The sequence below is a fragment of the Zootermopsis nevadensis genome, unplaced genomic scaffold (genome assembly GCF_977971745.1).
Source record: "Zootermopsis nevadensis isolate Lab colony 2312 unplaced genomic scaffold, Znev_1.0 Znev_ptg000008l, whole genome shotgun sequence".
Classification (NCBI taxonomy): Eukaryota; Metazoa; Arthropoda; class Insecta; order Blattodea; family Termopsidae; genus Zootermopsis; species Zootermopsis nevadensis.
Genome location: NW_028259140.1, coordinates 8638833 through 8655948, shown reverse-complemented (window position 1 = coordinate 8655948; position 17116 = coordinate 8638833). Strand labels below are relative to the sequence as shown.

At 36.1% G+C, this 17116-nt stretch overlaps 1 protein-coding gene across 4 annotated transcripts in view; it reads right to left on the bottom strand.

Moving 5' to 3' along the window:
* The window catches only part of LOC110839348 (WD repeat-containing protein 11), a 45392-nt gene that overhangs the window by 5715 nt on the left and 22561 nt on the right, over positions 1-17116 (bottom strand). Inside the window, exons 1-17 of one of the 4 annotated variants that reach the window (XM_087344993.1) lie at positions 13711-13797; positions 12781-12964; positions 11747-11858; positions 11210-11363; positions 10287-10460; positions 9339-9567; positions 8767-8935; positions 8116-8251; positions 6979-7113; positions 6494-6678; positions 5365-5591; positions 4569-4751; positions 3852-3960; positions 3215-3329; positions 3006-3136; positions 2309-2539; positions 636-807 (exon numbers count right to left, since the gene is read on the bottom strand). In XM_087344993.1, coding sequence (XP_087201119.1) covers positions 636-807; positions 2309-2539; positions 3006-3136; positions 3215-3329; positions 3852-3960; positions 4569-4751; positions 5365-5591; positions 6494-6678; positions 6979-7113; positions 8116-8251; positions 8767-8935; positions 9339-9567; positions 10287-10460; positions 11210-11363; positions 11747-11858; positions 12781-12947 — 2629 coding nt within the window. In that variant the 5' untranslated portion in view covers positions 12948-12964; positions 13711-13797. The other 3 variants (XM_022083472.2, XM_022083470.1, XM_022083471.2) reach the window with 3 other exon arrangements.

Below are 17116 nucleotides of genomic sequence, written 5' to 3'. Positions count from 1 at the left end.
GAAAATCACCTGTATGACTGCATGTTCATGCTCCATACTGCAATGCACCTCCCACCATCATGTTCATGACTAAAACCTTGAAACAAGTGACTACCAAACTTATAGGTTTGAATGACCTCATCAAATCACTAAGTATAATTAACTTTAACAATTTTGTAATTGCAGCAATAGATATTCTTTATAAGTGTACGACACACTTCTAGACTTCAAACCAGACTGAAAAGGCATACTCTTTGGAGTACATCAACATTCCAAAGGTGTTCTTCATGCCATACTGTGTAAGACGTTTTTGCACGAAAATGGTTGCAAGTCATTGTTGTGTCCTAGGTCATTCTTGCACTAATACTATACAAGGTCACTGTTGTTTCTTAGGCAATTCTTTGACTAATGTGAGCACACATCATCATTGCACAAACATATTTTCCAACAAGAGAAAAATCATTTTTGTTTCAATGTAATCTGAGATCCCACTGTTGTGCAACAATTGATACCAGCGATAGGTATTGTTTGAGCCCACTGTTGCCCAACGAGGGAGTAAATCATGTCGGCAGACAGACAAACAGACAACCTAAGGCATGAAGAACACCTAATAACACAATTTGCAGTATAGCCTTGTTATTGGTAATAGCTCACACCTTGAAGTTCATAATCCATGAGTGGAGAATAACTTGTAGACAGAGTCATGTCCATTATCCTCAGACACCCATCCTGAGTGGCCAACACTGGTTTGTCTGATGCAGCCCAGTCTATGTCTAAAACTTTAACCATATCTTTGGGACATTTCAGCTGTGAGATTCTTTCATATTGCTGCAAGGAGGAATTTTCAACAATACTACAAAAGGGACAAAGGATAAAAATACATAATATCCACAGCTACAAGAGCACTTAAATTGGAAATTAAAAGAAGATCTCTGGCATGATATCAAAAGGAAAGAGAATGTATTGTGTCAAAAATATATGGTAAATGTTTGATATTTTGGAGGAGACTTGCGAAATTTGCGAAAGCACCCTTTCTTCACCCAGGCTTATCTTAAAATAAACTGTAATGAAATAATAAAACTGTTTGCTTAGTACAACATCCTTAAAATTACATATTTCCATTGACCAAACAAAATTTAATGAAAATTTCCAAAACTGAACTGAAAAATGATTTTACTTCTTTATTATGACAATGTTACATACATGTGCCCATGTGTACATACACACTGCCCAATGTTCTGCTAAGCTTATTATGACTGTCTTAGTGACTTATGTTTGAGAAATAGGATCTATAGAATAAATTACTACAACATAAATGAGTAATTTTGAAGAAACATTCCATTCACTAAAACAAAAATTTAGGATGCATGGCTTGTAGCTTCTGCAGTGATTGAACTCAATAAAATTAGGATTTTCTTTAACTTTTCTGTGTAGCGGTTACTAAATCCACTGAGCAAGGACCTTCCTGAGAAACTGATAGCTGCACAGCTGATCAAGAAACTTCCCACCTTTTATAAAGATTGCCATGTTCGCAAGATTCCAACAATGGACCATACACTGGACCAGATTCAGTCCATAACCTTTGAATGTTCTTTTCAATTTATGTCCAAGACTCCACGTGATCTTTTCCCTTCAAGCTTTCTGACCAGAATTTTATATGCATTTCTCATCTTGTCTTTCAAGCTACATGTTCCACACATCCCATCTTCCATCATTACAAAAAACATCATTTAAATTCAATAATAGAACAGGATGGACACCTTTGCATAAAGATTTCTTGGCATAAGTCATATTACTCTTGTACATCAATTGATTTCATTTACTCTCAAGATAGCCTTCAAGACCCTATGGTTAAGTTCATCAACAAAAGACTGCCCCTACAATATTTATTACTGAGCATTAAATAAAAGTACAAATACAATTACTAGTTAATTTAATTAAATATATTCCTTGATTGCATCTTCAACTGAAAATTCAGTTACATATGCTATGACATCTATTATTTTGGTCACAAATCTGAAGAAAAGAAATCATTTCCAACACTAGGGGTAGACTGAAGAATAACAGCAACATGCATTTTCAGGAACTAGGGTGGAGCCAGAATAATTTATCTGGCTCTGGGTGGGGTCCAATGGCAGGTTCTTATAAACATAGGGGAATGAATCTTCAGGCTCCATAAAATTATGACTGGCCGACTGACCATCAGATTCTTAAGCATTCTATTCCAAGAAGTCAGATTCTTGTAGGGACTTCATATGCACAAGACATTATCCATTACTAAATTAAACATATCTCTTGCAACAAGTGAATTAAGAAGAAAATCATGTACCTTCTTCACCTCCTTCAAGTCAACAACGTCAACACCATCACTGTAGAGAATAAGGAGCTTGAGATTTCCTTTTCCTGGAGCAAATCGCATCTTCTTGATCCATCCACAACCTGTGTGTATATTCTTGGAAGTGTGGGCCTTCAAGTCCCAAATGTTTAGCATCCCATTCACATCACCTTGTACAATCTGATCATTTTTAAATGCTATACATGTGACTGTTCCAAACCCAGACTGAAACAAAGTGAAAAAAATTCTGGCAGTTTTAACCACAACTTTTCCTTTATACAAAACCTAATCATTTACTCAACATTCTTGCAATTTGGTAATTTCATATACTTCTTCAATGTCACCTGAGTAAATTAATTGGTGACTGGATAAAAACACTTTTAACGAAAAATGTTAAATCATTTTAACAAGACATTCCATTTATGTGTCTGTGGATCCTAAGTATTTTAGTCCATCTTGTTTATTTATGCTACTTATCTTAATACATTTATTTTTATAAGATTTGAAGCATTAACCATTATCTTAATGACTACTGATAAGTTTCAGCTTTAGGATTTTTGTGACTACTACATAAATTAACTTTCTTCCTCAGTCATTGTTTTTATATATACCAATGGAAATTAAATTTGCACATACTAAATATAAAACACTAATAAATAACCTTCAGTAAGAATAAACTGAAATACTGTACCTCAGGTGGCATTTTGATGCCATCACGAACAACGTTTCCTTCGACAGAAAAATGATAAAGCCGACTTTCTGAATCACTGAATACAAAATGTTCCCTGGCAACCAATTGTTTATCAGTGTTTTCTCCTCTACCTGCAACAAGTTCCTATATTACAACATGTTCACTGCATAATGTTAAGGCAACGTAAAGCATCATTTGAAGAGACTCACCAAGCTCACCACCAGGAGCACTGATCGCCAAAGTCGTAGGTTCAGTCTGCTCCTTCTCTTCCACTGAAGCCAATTTCTTCTTCAAGGACTTAAGGTTGTGGATTGGAGACCATTCCTACAGATTTAATTTTAAGGTTTAACCATAGTAGTGGTAATACAAATTCCTGCTGTGGGGCACAAAGACAGCTTTCTCAAAAAATACAATTGAAAATACTCAACTAACAAATAACTGCTGTTTATAGTCTGGAACAGTATCAACTGCCAAAAAATCATCAGGTGCCTGTGCATGGGTTCAGGACTTACTTCTTCATGATCACTAGAATGACAGATGGAAGTTCTGGAAAGAACTTACCACCAGATGATAGTACGTAACAGTAGTCACACTATACCAAAGTCAAACAAGAGTTATTTTTCTATCTCTTGTGTCATAACTGCTGTTTATATTGTGGCTGCCTTGTGTTAATTTGTATTTGCTTTGTCACTGGCACGCAACAGTCAAAAACAATGCTTGGGAAGAATTATTGTAAACATTTTAGATGAAGTTATGTACATATAAAACCAACTAAATGGCACAGAATCTTATAGAGCCTGAACCGGTAGAAGCAGACCCTGAGAGAGCTAAATAAATTAAACTCACCAGAGCGGTGACAAAAGGAAACTTCTTGGGCATGGTCCGCAGTATACATATGTTTCGAAGATCCCACAGCTCAAATGGCCCATCTTTCATTATTACAACAAAGTATTGCCTGCAAAAGTAAAATATATTACTGTAAGTATTAAAGAAAAGAAAAGAAAAGAAAAAAGGACAAACAGAAGAAAGAGCAAAATTAAATGCCTAGTAACAAAAGGTATGATTGTATATACATAAATTGATTTCAACAAGGATGTTGGTGTCTCGTCATCAGAATGCAGGGCAAAATCATAACATAAATATAGCTAATGGATCCTTTGCAAATGTGGCAATTAAGAGCAGATTAAATTCAGGTAATGCTTGCTACAATTCAGTTCAGGAACTTTTGTCTTTTCATCTGCTGTCTAAAAATTTGAACATTAAAATATATAGAACTATAATTTTGCCTGTAGCTTTGTATGGGTGTGAAACTTGGTCTCTTACACTTAGGGAGGAACATAGACTGAGGGTGTTTGAGAACAGGGTGCTGAGGACATCTGGACCCAAGAGGAATGAAATAATAGGAGGCTGGAGAAAGTTGCATAATGAGGAGCTTCACAAGCTGCACTCCTCACCAAATATAATTACACTGATCAAATCAAAGAGGATGAGATGGGCAGGGCATGTAGCCCGCATGAGAGAGAAGAAAAATGCATAGTGTTTTGCTTGTCACTTGGTACTTACTTCAGAGGAGACACTCGTACCATACTTATGGGTGGTTCATCACCCTTATCTGTTCGCAAGGGCAAGGAGTTGCCAGTTAGTGTATCAGTGAGAAACAGTTCATTGCGGACTTGTCCCTGTGTGCTGCTCACATTTGGGTAAGCAAATGACAGGAAATTTGTTAGATTTGCCCACTCTATTCCCCTGTAAAAAAAATCAACACAATACCAACTATGAAAACTAAATTATGCTTTGCTTCCTTCCCTCTAGATACCCACCTCAGTTTTCTTATGCCACCCTTAATCCTATGCTTCCTTTATGCATTTTTGACCTCAGATTCATTATACTATCTTCCTCCCATCTTAAACACAGTCTTCCTCGGGGCTACTTTACATGAGGCTTTTTACAAAAATTTCAGTTTCTTCATTTTTCATCAAATATAAATTTAACCTGCTACAATATTTTGTTCATTACTAGATTTGCCACTTCAGTATTCGATTGCAGAAGCCTGCAATGTATGTCATAATTTTGACATGTATTAAACATGTTTTTTTATTTATTTAAAAAAGTTATGTAAGTGTAAGATTGCTAATGTGATAAATTGTTTAAGGTTGATCACAGAAGAAAATACTGAAATTTATCGATAGAGATTTACATAACTAATTTAGTTAAATTAAATATCTTGCCATGAGAATCTAACGTCTATACAAACTAGCCCAAGGCACATACATCCCATTCATTAAGAACTACTTAATATAAAGGAAAATCAATTATCTGAGAACATCAGAGTAATTAGTACCAGTGGGACAGTGTGTACCTGACAGTGTATGAATGAACACTAAGTTCCTTGTCCACTGTTCCAGTCGCCATATTGAAGATCTGTATGATACCAGTGGTAGTTCCAGCAGCCAAAAGGGGGGTATACTGCTGCCAGTTACGAGTTGTTAGAGGAGGGCACATGCGTATCACTGTGAATGGTGAGGCGGCTCCAGTCAGCATCCCCGTCACAAGCAGCCGCAATGGTGGTACAGGAACACCACAATCCTAGTGAATAATACTACAGTTAAGGTAGTAATATACTAGCTGCAAAATGTCTACTTGAACCCATAACAGTTTGGTTTATTTAACAACACAATTCAACTACCTAAGTCATATAATGTTCTGTAAGAAATGACAGTATGATCATGAACAGTGAATTGGAAAGACTGTGAAAGAAAATGGTGCTCATCCAGTTTAAGATAACAGTTCAGAATATGCCTAAATGTACAGAGGTAAACCACAGATAACATCACTTAGGACAACTGGTCTTCTGCCCAAGGTCTGAACCACTTGACATCCCAAATACAAAAGTATTGGTACTATGTCACTGAGAGTGATTAATTTTGTACTTATCTACATCTAGGGAGTCCTGATTAAACAACTTCTGCATCATGAATCAGAGTAATTTAAAATTAACTCTGATTCATGATGGCAGATGTTAATTAAAACATAAAATGTATGCAGAAAATGTCATATTATATTAATATATAAGATAATCAATTCATACTTCATAATGTTTCACTTGGGCTAAAATTAAATTTAATTACATATTTATGAGGGGCTATAACACCAGACTTCCACAAACTGTGCACATTCAGAATAGCAATTTTAGATGTAGGAATTCAGGCAGACAATAAAGCTCAATAAAGCTAGCAGACACCTAATTATAGTTGCAACAAATGCCTAAAAGGGATAGGCATTTTAAAAATAAATTTCAGACAATGAAGTAAAAAACATTTACATACACCAAACACATCAATATTTTTTTCTTTAAATTATCAAGATGTAACATGAACAGCAGCCTAAACTAATTCAATTGCAAAAACAGCAAATGTTGGGTAGTTAAGGAGAAAAATGTTTAAATCAACACATTTAGTATGCATGCAAAACATGAAACTTCATCTTACATTCATAAGTGGTCCCACTAGCTCTCTGAGGGTTTCTTTGCGTTGGGCACAATTGCTCATTTTATTGGCACAGTCTACCAACAGATTTGATAACATACCAGGGCTAGCCACAAGAGAGAATGGTACTTCTGTACAGGCTGGGCGCATTTCCAGGAATACAACCTTTCCAGTGTTCATGAACAGAGCTAAAATCAGAAATAACTGTTAGGTTTCTGTCTCTTATGACAGAATTCACATACTTTACTGTAAATAGGATTCCTTACAATGTATGTACATATCACACAAAGAACAAATGTATGATGGATATATTCCACGAATAACATAAGTAGGGAAACATATATGCCTATGCAAGACAATTTCTGTAGACAAAAGAAACAGATAGAAATAATTCATACATAACTCCACTGAATGTTTGAACGTTATTGAAGTTGTACAGTAATCAGCACAAATGTAACTTACATTTAAATAACACAAGAATCACGCACCTATCCTCCTCTCACAAACAGGATTGACAGCCATGCCAAGTACCTTCAGGCCCTTTGTCTGTCGTACAACCTCACTCTGACAGCGCTGTTCATAACCCATTTCCACAAACACATCTGCAGTGACTGAACCCATATCTAAATACAGATCACAGAATCAAATCACTTCATTTTGAAAATTAACAACCACATTTTACACTTCAACTTCAAGCAAGCATAACTCTGTTCTCAATCAAGTCATTAAAATTTCTGGGTATCAATTCCAAATGCAGTAAGCGGGAAAGCACAAAATTAGAGACCACAGCTTGCAAATTTTCTTCTTCATAAGATATTTCACCTTTAAGTGTGTTGCCTGACAACCAAGCCTATCCACCTATATCTCTCTTCCCACAAACCCTCTCAATCTCTAATTTTTTCCCATGTTCTGGTTCTGCCTTTATTCCGTGTGACACTTTACCTAACCCACTGTTCCCATCTTTATCTTTGAAATTTTACTTTTAAAGTGTTTCAACTTTAGGTAGTTGGGCTTGATAAGAACCCTAAAAATTAGTGACAAAGCTATAACATCCAGCAAGTTGACACTGGAGATTATATAATAGTATGAATTGTACTTTATAATATGTATTGTATTATTATTATTTTATTGGCCTTTTTGGCTGTTGTTAAGCACTTTAATAAATGAATTGAATTGAATTATTATGACTTTTTCCACATCCTATTGTCATCTCACTGTCTTATGGATCCATGGAATGTAAATAAATTATTATTATTATTATTATTATACCCACCTTCAATAAACAATCTAGCCTCAGAGAGACTTCAGTGATCCAAGGTAGAAGACAACTAAAAAATTTCATTTAATGTATGATTCATAATAACATTCAAATATGGAATCAAATCAAATCAAGGACTGGCATGTTAGTGAATCTGAATGACCTTTATAAACACAAATTTCTATATGGTTATAATCATAGGAAATAACATAATATTCACAAATTAAACAAAAATTATGTCCTTCTGAAGATGACAGTATCTAAAATAATCCCACTTTATGAAATTAAGAATACACATAAATTATTTACTTGTAACATGACACTGCTACCTCTGCTGTATATAAAAGTTTCTCTGTTGAAAACTTACCTAAACTACAAACACTGCCTACAGAGGCATCTAGTGGAGAACCAACAAATGCTAGCTGCCTGCGCCGGAATTTAGCGCTTACACTGCCAGATTCATGAAGGCAATACAAGACTTCACGCTGACGGACAGATTTCACCTTCAATAAATTAACATACTAAATGGTGATAGACAGAAATAAATAACTGGATGATTTTCATGTTCTGTTTCAACTAACTTCCTCTTTCTCTGTTTTCTATAAAAAGTCGAGTGTCTGTCAATATTTAAACCATTTAATGATGTACAATGTGGGGAGGTGGTATCACTCAATGCCTGAAACTGCTGCATTTTTAATTGCTCTGAAGGGTATCAATACTGATTAAGGAACCTTGCTGATATCCTGGAAATAGTATCCTAACCTGTAATAAATAACAGTGAAATGTGATGATAAACACTTCAAGGCAGCATGCCTACATATATTTAATTCTATACCAGAAGCAAGGTTTCATAAAACTGAACCCTTAAATACTTTAACATTCACTGTACTGTTCCATGAAGTTCTTTCATGCTCTCTAAAAACTCAAAATAAACTGTTTTATTAATTTTCAAAGTACTTTTAAAAACCATTAAGAGTTATATTAAACCCATTACATATTTGTGTTATAGTCACAACACCTGTAACAGAGGTGATGCAGTTTTGTCCAATGGAATGATTCCAACTGTTTGGTTGATATGAAGATCCAATATCAAGACTTCTCGAGCATACACAAGCAGAAGGTGATGTCTAAGGGAACGATGGTATTCCAACTGAAGACACTCACTAACTGTCATGTAGTCATCTGGCCTATTTAGACAAAAAATTATACGCTTGATAAACTGTATAAAAATGTTCAGCAAAATAGGAAATCTTGATAGAACAGATAAACAGAATGTAAATGTAATAAGGTGGAAAGAATGTTACAAGCTGTTTGTTTACAACAGGTATTTTCTAAAGTGTAAGTATTCATAGAAGATGACTGTCTTCTGGGTTTCAGAGGTCCTTCATGCCTCCATTTTTGCTCTGATGATGTAGGAAGAAAGGACCTCTAAAACGGCAGTAAACTTCTATCAGACTACACAGTGATACAACCCAGAAGAGAGCCATCTTCGGCCTCACCGCTGTGAAAACCTCAAATCCAACTTTGAAACTATTCATGGCCTTCCTTACCTTTTATTAAATATTTCAATGTTAACTGAAATCAACCTACTTTGGTTTTGTCTCTCCAACCACAAGATCTTTCATCAGTCTCCGAAGACGGTCCCTGGTACGCTGTTTCTCTTCCAGCCCAACAGAGGTCAAATTTGAGACACTGCCACGGGCAGAACTGGCAGACAGATTTGACCGTGGACTTGAAATGTAAAACTTGCGGCCATTTGAGGATGGGACCTTACTGAGTATGAAGTCATCCACAAAAAGGATACAATCACTGCAGAGAACTGGAGAAAACATTTCAATCCATGTTCACAATTTATTCAATTAGGATAGCAGAAGAAGGTTAACCATACTGATGTTAAAAGATTCCACAGTATAAAATATCAATGAGAAAAACATCAGCACAGAAAAAAACTGTTTTCTACCTGAACATGCTCCAGTCCCTCCTGCTCTTTCATTTCTTTTCCATCTACATTTCAAGGATCTCCAACACATAATTAGTTACTTAAAACAAAAGTACATGCTTTAAATAACTGTCAAATTGTAAAAAATAAATTCTAGGTACGCTGTTAACAACTGTGTAATAGTGAGATTTCAGGTCCCCATGAACGCATGTACGTAGTTCGCTGTCTTCTGGGTTGTAGTGCCATATAGTCTGGCAGAGGTTTACCAAAGTTTCAGAGGCAGTAAGAACCTCTGAAACACTGGTAAACTTCTATCAGACTACGTGGTACTACAACCCACGACAGCCATCTACAACTGCGTAACAATTCATCCCTGTTCAGACAGCAAGAAACTGGCTAAGCAGCATCTTCTTTCACTCACAGAAATAAGATGTTACAACACAACAAAATGGAGGTACAGTCCAACATAACAAATTCTAATCCTAATTTATTTAATAATCCTAGCTATAAAAGGATTATGAAGCTCCTTATAATGTAATGTTACACATTTCACACAACTCATGATGAATTGTACTAACAGTTATTATAAACAAACTTACATGCAAGTTTTGAAGGTGCAAAAGGATCAAAGTTGAAGCTCACAAGTGTCTCTGTATATGTCTTCTTCCATAGCTTTATCTTGTTCTTGGTGTCCCAAATAACCAGTGAGTACGGAGGATGGAGAGCAGCAAGCATATGTTCTCCACCATCAAAGCCTGATACCCATTCCATGTCTGCCATAATCAATATCCATAATTGATCAATATTAGTAATCAATCTTACTTTATACTCAACCTTTCATTCCATGAAAAAGGCATTGAAACTGTTAACCAGGAATGACAGAAAATATGTAAATAGGTTCTACTGTTCAGAAACACACACTTTAATTTTTGACCAACATGTATGTGAGTATAATCAGCGTTCCTCTCTTTCTTATTCAGTGAGAAAGTCCTTATTTTAAACAGAGGCACAGCTGAAAAAAATATAAACTGTAATCTCACAAATTCCAAATCAAAAAGAATCCCAAATTTTAAAAAACACAGATGGGCATATGATGGTTATACCAATTCCCTGCAAGACACTCTCCACTCTTGACTCCTTAATTTTTTAAATTTTATATAATTTTAGTAGCAGGTTTAAAGCATGTGGGTGCTGTAATCTTGCTGCCTGTTACAATGAGCAAGTCTTACATAAATAATTCATATTTTAAGCTTTAAATGGACATGTTGGTATGCCCTCCTCTGTCAAAAACTGCCCTACTTTGTAAAACTGTATTCCAGACCAGATATCAATATAGAAATCAAATGAACATAATATGACAACACGTGTTAAAATAAATAAAATACTTTAATTAAAACAGCAAAATTCATTAACAGTAGCTAATATGGAATTTGTTCCTTAGTTTAAGGCAATTTCCAACTAAACAATGTAACAGAATCATACCTTATCATGGCCTTTTCATAATTGTAACATGTTTGCTTACCCAGTATGGGTTTATTTCCTTCCTGCAATACTGCCTTTGGATTTCCTGTCACAACATCCCATACAATTATATGACCAGTTGTATCAGATGACACCAAGTGCAGTGATGATGGCTCATTTGCAGCTTTGTTTCGATTACTTCTTTCCCACAAAACCTGCAGGTAACAACAGATAGTCGTACTCATCTCGGGTACAAAAGCGTTGTAGTATATAAAAATATGACTTACAAGAGCAATGGAACTTAGAAGATAACCACACTGACAGATGAACAATTTAATTTAAAATATTCTGCTCTGAAGGTAGGTGTAATACTGGCTGAGATTAGGACACACAAACTGATATTATGGTGGTAATGAGTATCATAAATGGAGTGAAACACACACCATTAAAAGTCAGCTATAAGAGCAACAAAAACCTTCAGTATCTCCAAAATATGGGACAGAGTATTTTCTGGTGATTTACCTCAGCAGTTAGTGATCATGACTGAAATTGGTATAATAAACTTTATTTATTTGTTCCCATATCTTTACACTCTTACCTTGTTCACCATAGACTTGTGTTTATCAAGACACTGTATTGGCTGAACATTTTTAGTGTCAATCACCACTATTGTGTAGTTTGAGCCATATGCCAACAACCCATGATGCCCCCTGAAAAACATTAAATTGAAAACAATTAAATGATTGTGGTGTCACCCACCAAAGCTCATCTACTCCTCAAATTCAGCACTCCCAGATATTGTAAGTGCATTTCTGGGCAAGAGGATATGATATATTCTATACATATTTTCCACCTTTCACAGAACTGACATCAATTACCTCTTATACCTGGTGATCTTTCTCCTAAGCACTAAGTACTAACTTTCAACTTCCAATGGCAAAGTCAAGCTTCAGAACAGAAAATTTCTATTATCAGTCATTCTTCTTACTCAAATGCCCAAATATTTCCATTTTATATGCTTCTTAATCATTAATGATGTTCATTTTAAAGATACTACTTTTAAAGTGTTTTAATTAGTTATAGATAATTAAAGACAGCAGGTTATGCTTTTTTGCTGCCCATAAATTACTGTCACAACAATTGAATTAATATTTGTAACAGAAAAAAGTACTGTATTTGTGCTATAACATGTTATACAACCTTGGCTTAGGCCTATGAAGGATCTATGGAATTTCAATAAATTATATTGTATTCTAAACATTTAATAAAACATGCAGTGCAAGCACACCATCATGAACTGCATACAATATCAATTTTAAATTAGTGGTTACAAAGTATGTCTAAGAGACAAAAACTTATGTGACATCCAGAATATACAGTATTTCCAAAGCCAATGAATGGTAATGGAGGAATGAAAAAATACAGTTACTAGGTTCAAGTTCGACTACAAAAGGAAACCGAAGGTCTAAAATAGACATCTATGAAGAGAAACGAAAATTTCCCATTGATTCCAAAGTACTGTTTGTAGGTAATTTTTTTTATAGAAAATAAAATTATTCCTTTTAAATGTTCCATTGAAAAGATAATCTTATATGTTGTCAGCTTGTAGCCAGTAGTACAGTATGCCATTACCAGTCTATGGCATCTTGGTTCTGCAAGTTGGCAGGGCCAGTAATTGTACGTGCAGCAACCCGTGGTATATGCACCACCACTGGCTTCAGCTGTTCTGAATCTTCAACTGAAGCATCCCTCTCAAGCATTACATCCTTGCGACCTTGAACTTCTTCCACCTCACCCATTTTATCAATCTGTCACACTGTAATGATTTCAATAATTCTATTACCAGATTTATGTGAACCACAAATCTTCATAAACAAAGCACAGAGTAAAAGCATAATGTCACGAGCAAAAATCAATAATGTTTCCCCATTATAATTTTAAAGCTGTCAGAGAATTCTCCACACAAGTATTTGACACAATTATGATATCATTTTTTAGGGGAAAAAGTTATTTTAACTTCACACACAGGAAATGATTAAAGTGAGAAACAATTTACACTAGCATTACATTTCATAAAAACATTTCTGACCATTTCCCACATACTGTTATGGAATCTGGTTTTTGGCCGATTCCAAGATTGTAAGTATGTAATTACTTTACAACTAGAAAACTGCTAGTCAAGAATGACAGAAAAATCTAAACTAGTATTTAAAAAACATATTCAAAAATATAAACCATGGAAGAGGGTACCCCGCCTTTACCTAACCAAACTTAATCAAACCCACAGAGTAACAAACTGACTTCAATCGAAAGTTCAAATGCAATAAATGTGCATACCGTGCCGTAACTGACTATTTCATCGTTTCCAGAGCGGAATACAACCTATACGCGTGTTATTTTCTGAGAAGCTGAAAGTGCACCGTAAACTACAATCTAACCTCCGTAATTTCACAAGACATAAAACACACAGAGTCTAGCTAAACAAATAAACCCTAATCCTAAACGTCAACAATACCAATCATACCAACGTCATACTGATAACGTATGTACGAACATCACAACATGTACAGGTATGCCAACGAAGACGAACTTAAACGCAGATTCACCGATGAAACAATCACATTCACAGCTAACACCTGTCCGGACCTTATGACAATGCCAATGGACAAAATGACATTCTTTGAAACCTACGAAATCCATTTAGTTATGCAACATTACATCCATCATGGCCATCTGTGAACCGGGCTATAGAGCAGTGCTCCTATATGTCTGTACAGAAACCAGAATAGTGTAACGCAGACGTCGGTAGCCAGCCCGGCATAATAGGTCGTCACAAAATTTGGTGAGGCTGTAAAGAGAATAATAGAAGGCATATGTTGTCAAAAGACCGAAACCAGGAATTTGCACTCTCTGAATACATTTTGCCGGTGCCAGTCTAAAGGTATGCAAGTCCCAAAAATTACATCCGCAATAGGTAAACTGCTTTAAGGCCTATTTTTCATATCAGAACCTACCTATAGCTTACATTATAATGAAGTCTGGCAGAAATTACCAGACGTTTCGAAGGTGCTTACTGCCTCTTTCATCAGGGCGATTACTTATCATTTGTTTGACTTCAGTAAAACCTGAGGTAATCCACTTTACAGATGCTATCTTACTGCAATGCACTGGCATCACTCTACATATCCTAACATAAACACCCCGCCTCTGCCTAAGATTCTCGTTATTTTAGTTTACTTAATAACGTTTAAGAGTTGCATAAATTATAGAGCATTCACTTGCGACTTTCTGAAAAGGGAAACCAGTTTTGCGTGCCGACTTCCAGAGCAGCTGCAGGTGAACTCCACAGTGACGTGGGCAAGACAACACTCTCCTGTGTCAAGGGGAGATATCATTTATTTATGTGAACTTTACAGTACAAAGAAGCTGAGATTGTGGACATGCTGATTTATAACAGACTGTCCTGTTTAAATCCTAAATATTGTGACAACCGTTGCTAAGAATAAAACAGCAATTTTCAGAGACAGAAACGGAAAGCAATACATCGTTTCACGGATTTTACAAAACGAAAGTATAAATATTTCCATTCCTCCAAGTCAGAACATCAGAGTTCCTAACCTCCTGCAGTTTCTGTGCCCGACAAAATCCATCGTTCACATATATTCTGGGCTGAATACTGAATAATTCATTGTCGTTTTATACTAGCAAAGCGTCCCTCTGTATGTTCACTGATAAAAATGAACGCAAATGTCACACTTCCCTCCTGGAACTGCGTAACTCATGGCCAAGCGCTCGACAAGAATCGCTCCATAAAAAAACAATGAAATCAATTGTAAGAGTTAGCAAAGCCGTTACATTTTTTTAGAAACTGCAAAACTTTGTGTCAGAGACGTCAGCTTTCAGCTTCTTGGAGTCACTTGCAATACGTTTGATTACATTTCGACATGTGGGTTAGGTTACAAATGTTCGCTTAGGTTAGGTTAGGTTAGGTTAGGTTTGGTTGGGTTAGGTTAGGTTGTTTGTTCAGTGGATTTTGTTAGGTTAGGTAAGGTCTTGAAAATGTTTGTGACGTTTTGACACTTGTGGCTACAGCTCGTCACGCCGCTACAGTACCTCACGGCTAGTAACGCTTGGTCACGCTTTGTAAATATTCGTCACGTTTCGACACTTTTGGCCACATCTCGTCACGTCGTTACGGTACGTCACGCCTAGTCACGCTTTGTCACGCTAGGTCACGCTTAGACCCACTTTTCAAATCTTCGACGTATTTTAACACTTAAGATGACGTCTCGTAAAGCCTTTATAGCAGGTCACGCCGTGTCACGCTTTGACACGCTTGGTCACGCTTTGTAAAACAACGTCACGTTTCGACACATATGGTTATCCCTTGTCACGAGACCAAAGCAAACGCTGTGGCCTGAAGGCCTGTCTCGTCAGTCCTCACTTCGATGTCTCATTGCGCTTACGTCCAGACTTGTTGGTTGTTGAGTCTCCTTCAATCGATCGAAGCGTCACTCGTTTTTTGAACCGATAACTTGGTTTGTGTTAAGTTGCCACTACTGCGGTAATGAAAACGCTCGCCCGGGGGTTCCTCGTTCAACCACCCGCCGAGATCACGCGCTTCGTCCATCACGTCCCACTGAGCTCCTGAAATTTCCCGCATTCTTTGCTTTCTTGATGCTTTATTTTGTATTTCACTCAGGAATAATAGCAACGAATATTACAAACATTTTCTTTATATTATCTGCAATTACAATCCTCAAGTAAAGATAAATGCCATTTTCCACAACCAAAGCGGACACAATATTCTGCCCCGTTTTCAGCTTTGTATCACATTGGAGTATCTTTCTCGTCTTATACGGATCATTGTATCTTCGTCTGTACCGCTTAAAGCTTTCTCTTTTTTCCGCAACAGTTTCGTTCTTAATTTTCTTTCTCCTTTGTTATCTGGCTCTCTGAATAACAACGACAATAATACCGGAATAAGTTTGTCGAGATGAGACTTTTTTTTACAATGCAGTTGTCACGGTACGTGGATACTATAACCTTTGACTTATAGTTTATAACAATTATAATTTTTAACAAGCTCTCTTGTTTTCCTAGTTTGGAGAAGCAATAGTACACGTTTTACATAAAACGTATAATTTTCCTGTTTTTGGATACTGTAATTTAATCGACAGGTACTGGTTAAATTATTAATCGCAATAGATACGTTCAAACATCTTCTCACACACAATTTTAAGTTAATGGACATTGGTACATTTTACTACTAGCCTCTGAGTTTCGTGGCCTGCAAGCGTTGTACATGTATGCTTACAGCCAACATGTTTTCACATTAAAGCTACGATCCAGTATCTTTATAAACAAATTCTATATACATGTTGACCTATTACTTTTAACGAGTGCTGTAAAGGTGGATTATACCCTTTCGTGTTTTTCTAATGCCTTAGCGATATTACAGTTTCCATTATTCTTGAGACCAGAGCTGCTGTGAAGCTAACCACACTGGAGATATAATTACTGAATAGATTCAACTCCCTTGTCTTGTCTTGTACAATCCATCTCACATGCTGAAACAAGTCAGTGAAACAGCTCTTAATGAGGTTCGTGTTTTATGCTACGTACCAATTTACTGTACACAGAATGGTTTCTGAACAATTCTTTGTAAGTTTAATGTTATGATTCTGTTTAGAGATCATAATGTTTTAAAACAGCCACAATTTGAAGGCGTCCGTGGTATTGTATTCTGTTAGGACGGCCTGTAAGAAAGGAAAAGTGCACACATATGGCACATTCGATCTGTTACTGCCTTCAGATTTTCAATGCTGTGTGAACTAATTGTAGTTAAACTCCCCAATATCAAACGTCATAAGATCCATTAAGCAGTTCTTAATCTGTTACGTGCAAGAAGACATGGAGGAAGGTTAATTTTTGCAACTTTGTAGCGAAAGCGTATAAAACTGATAGC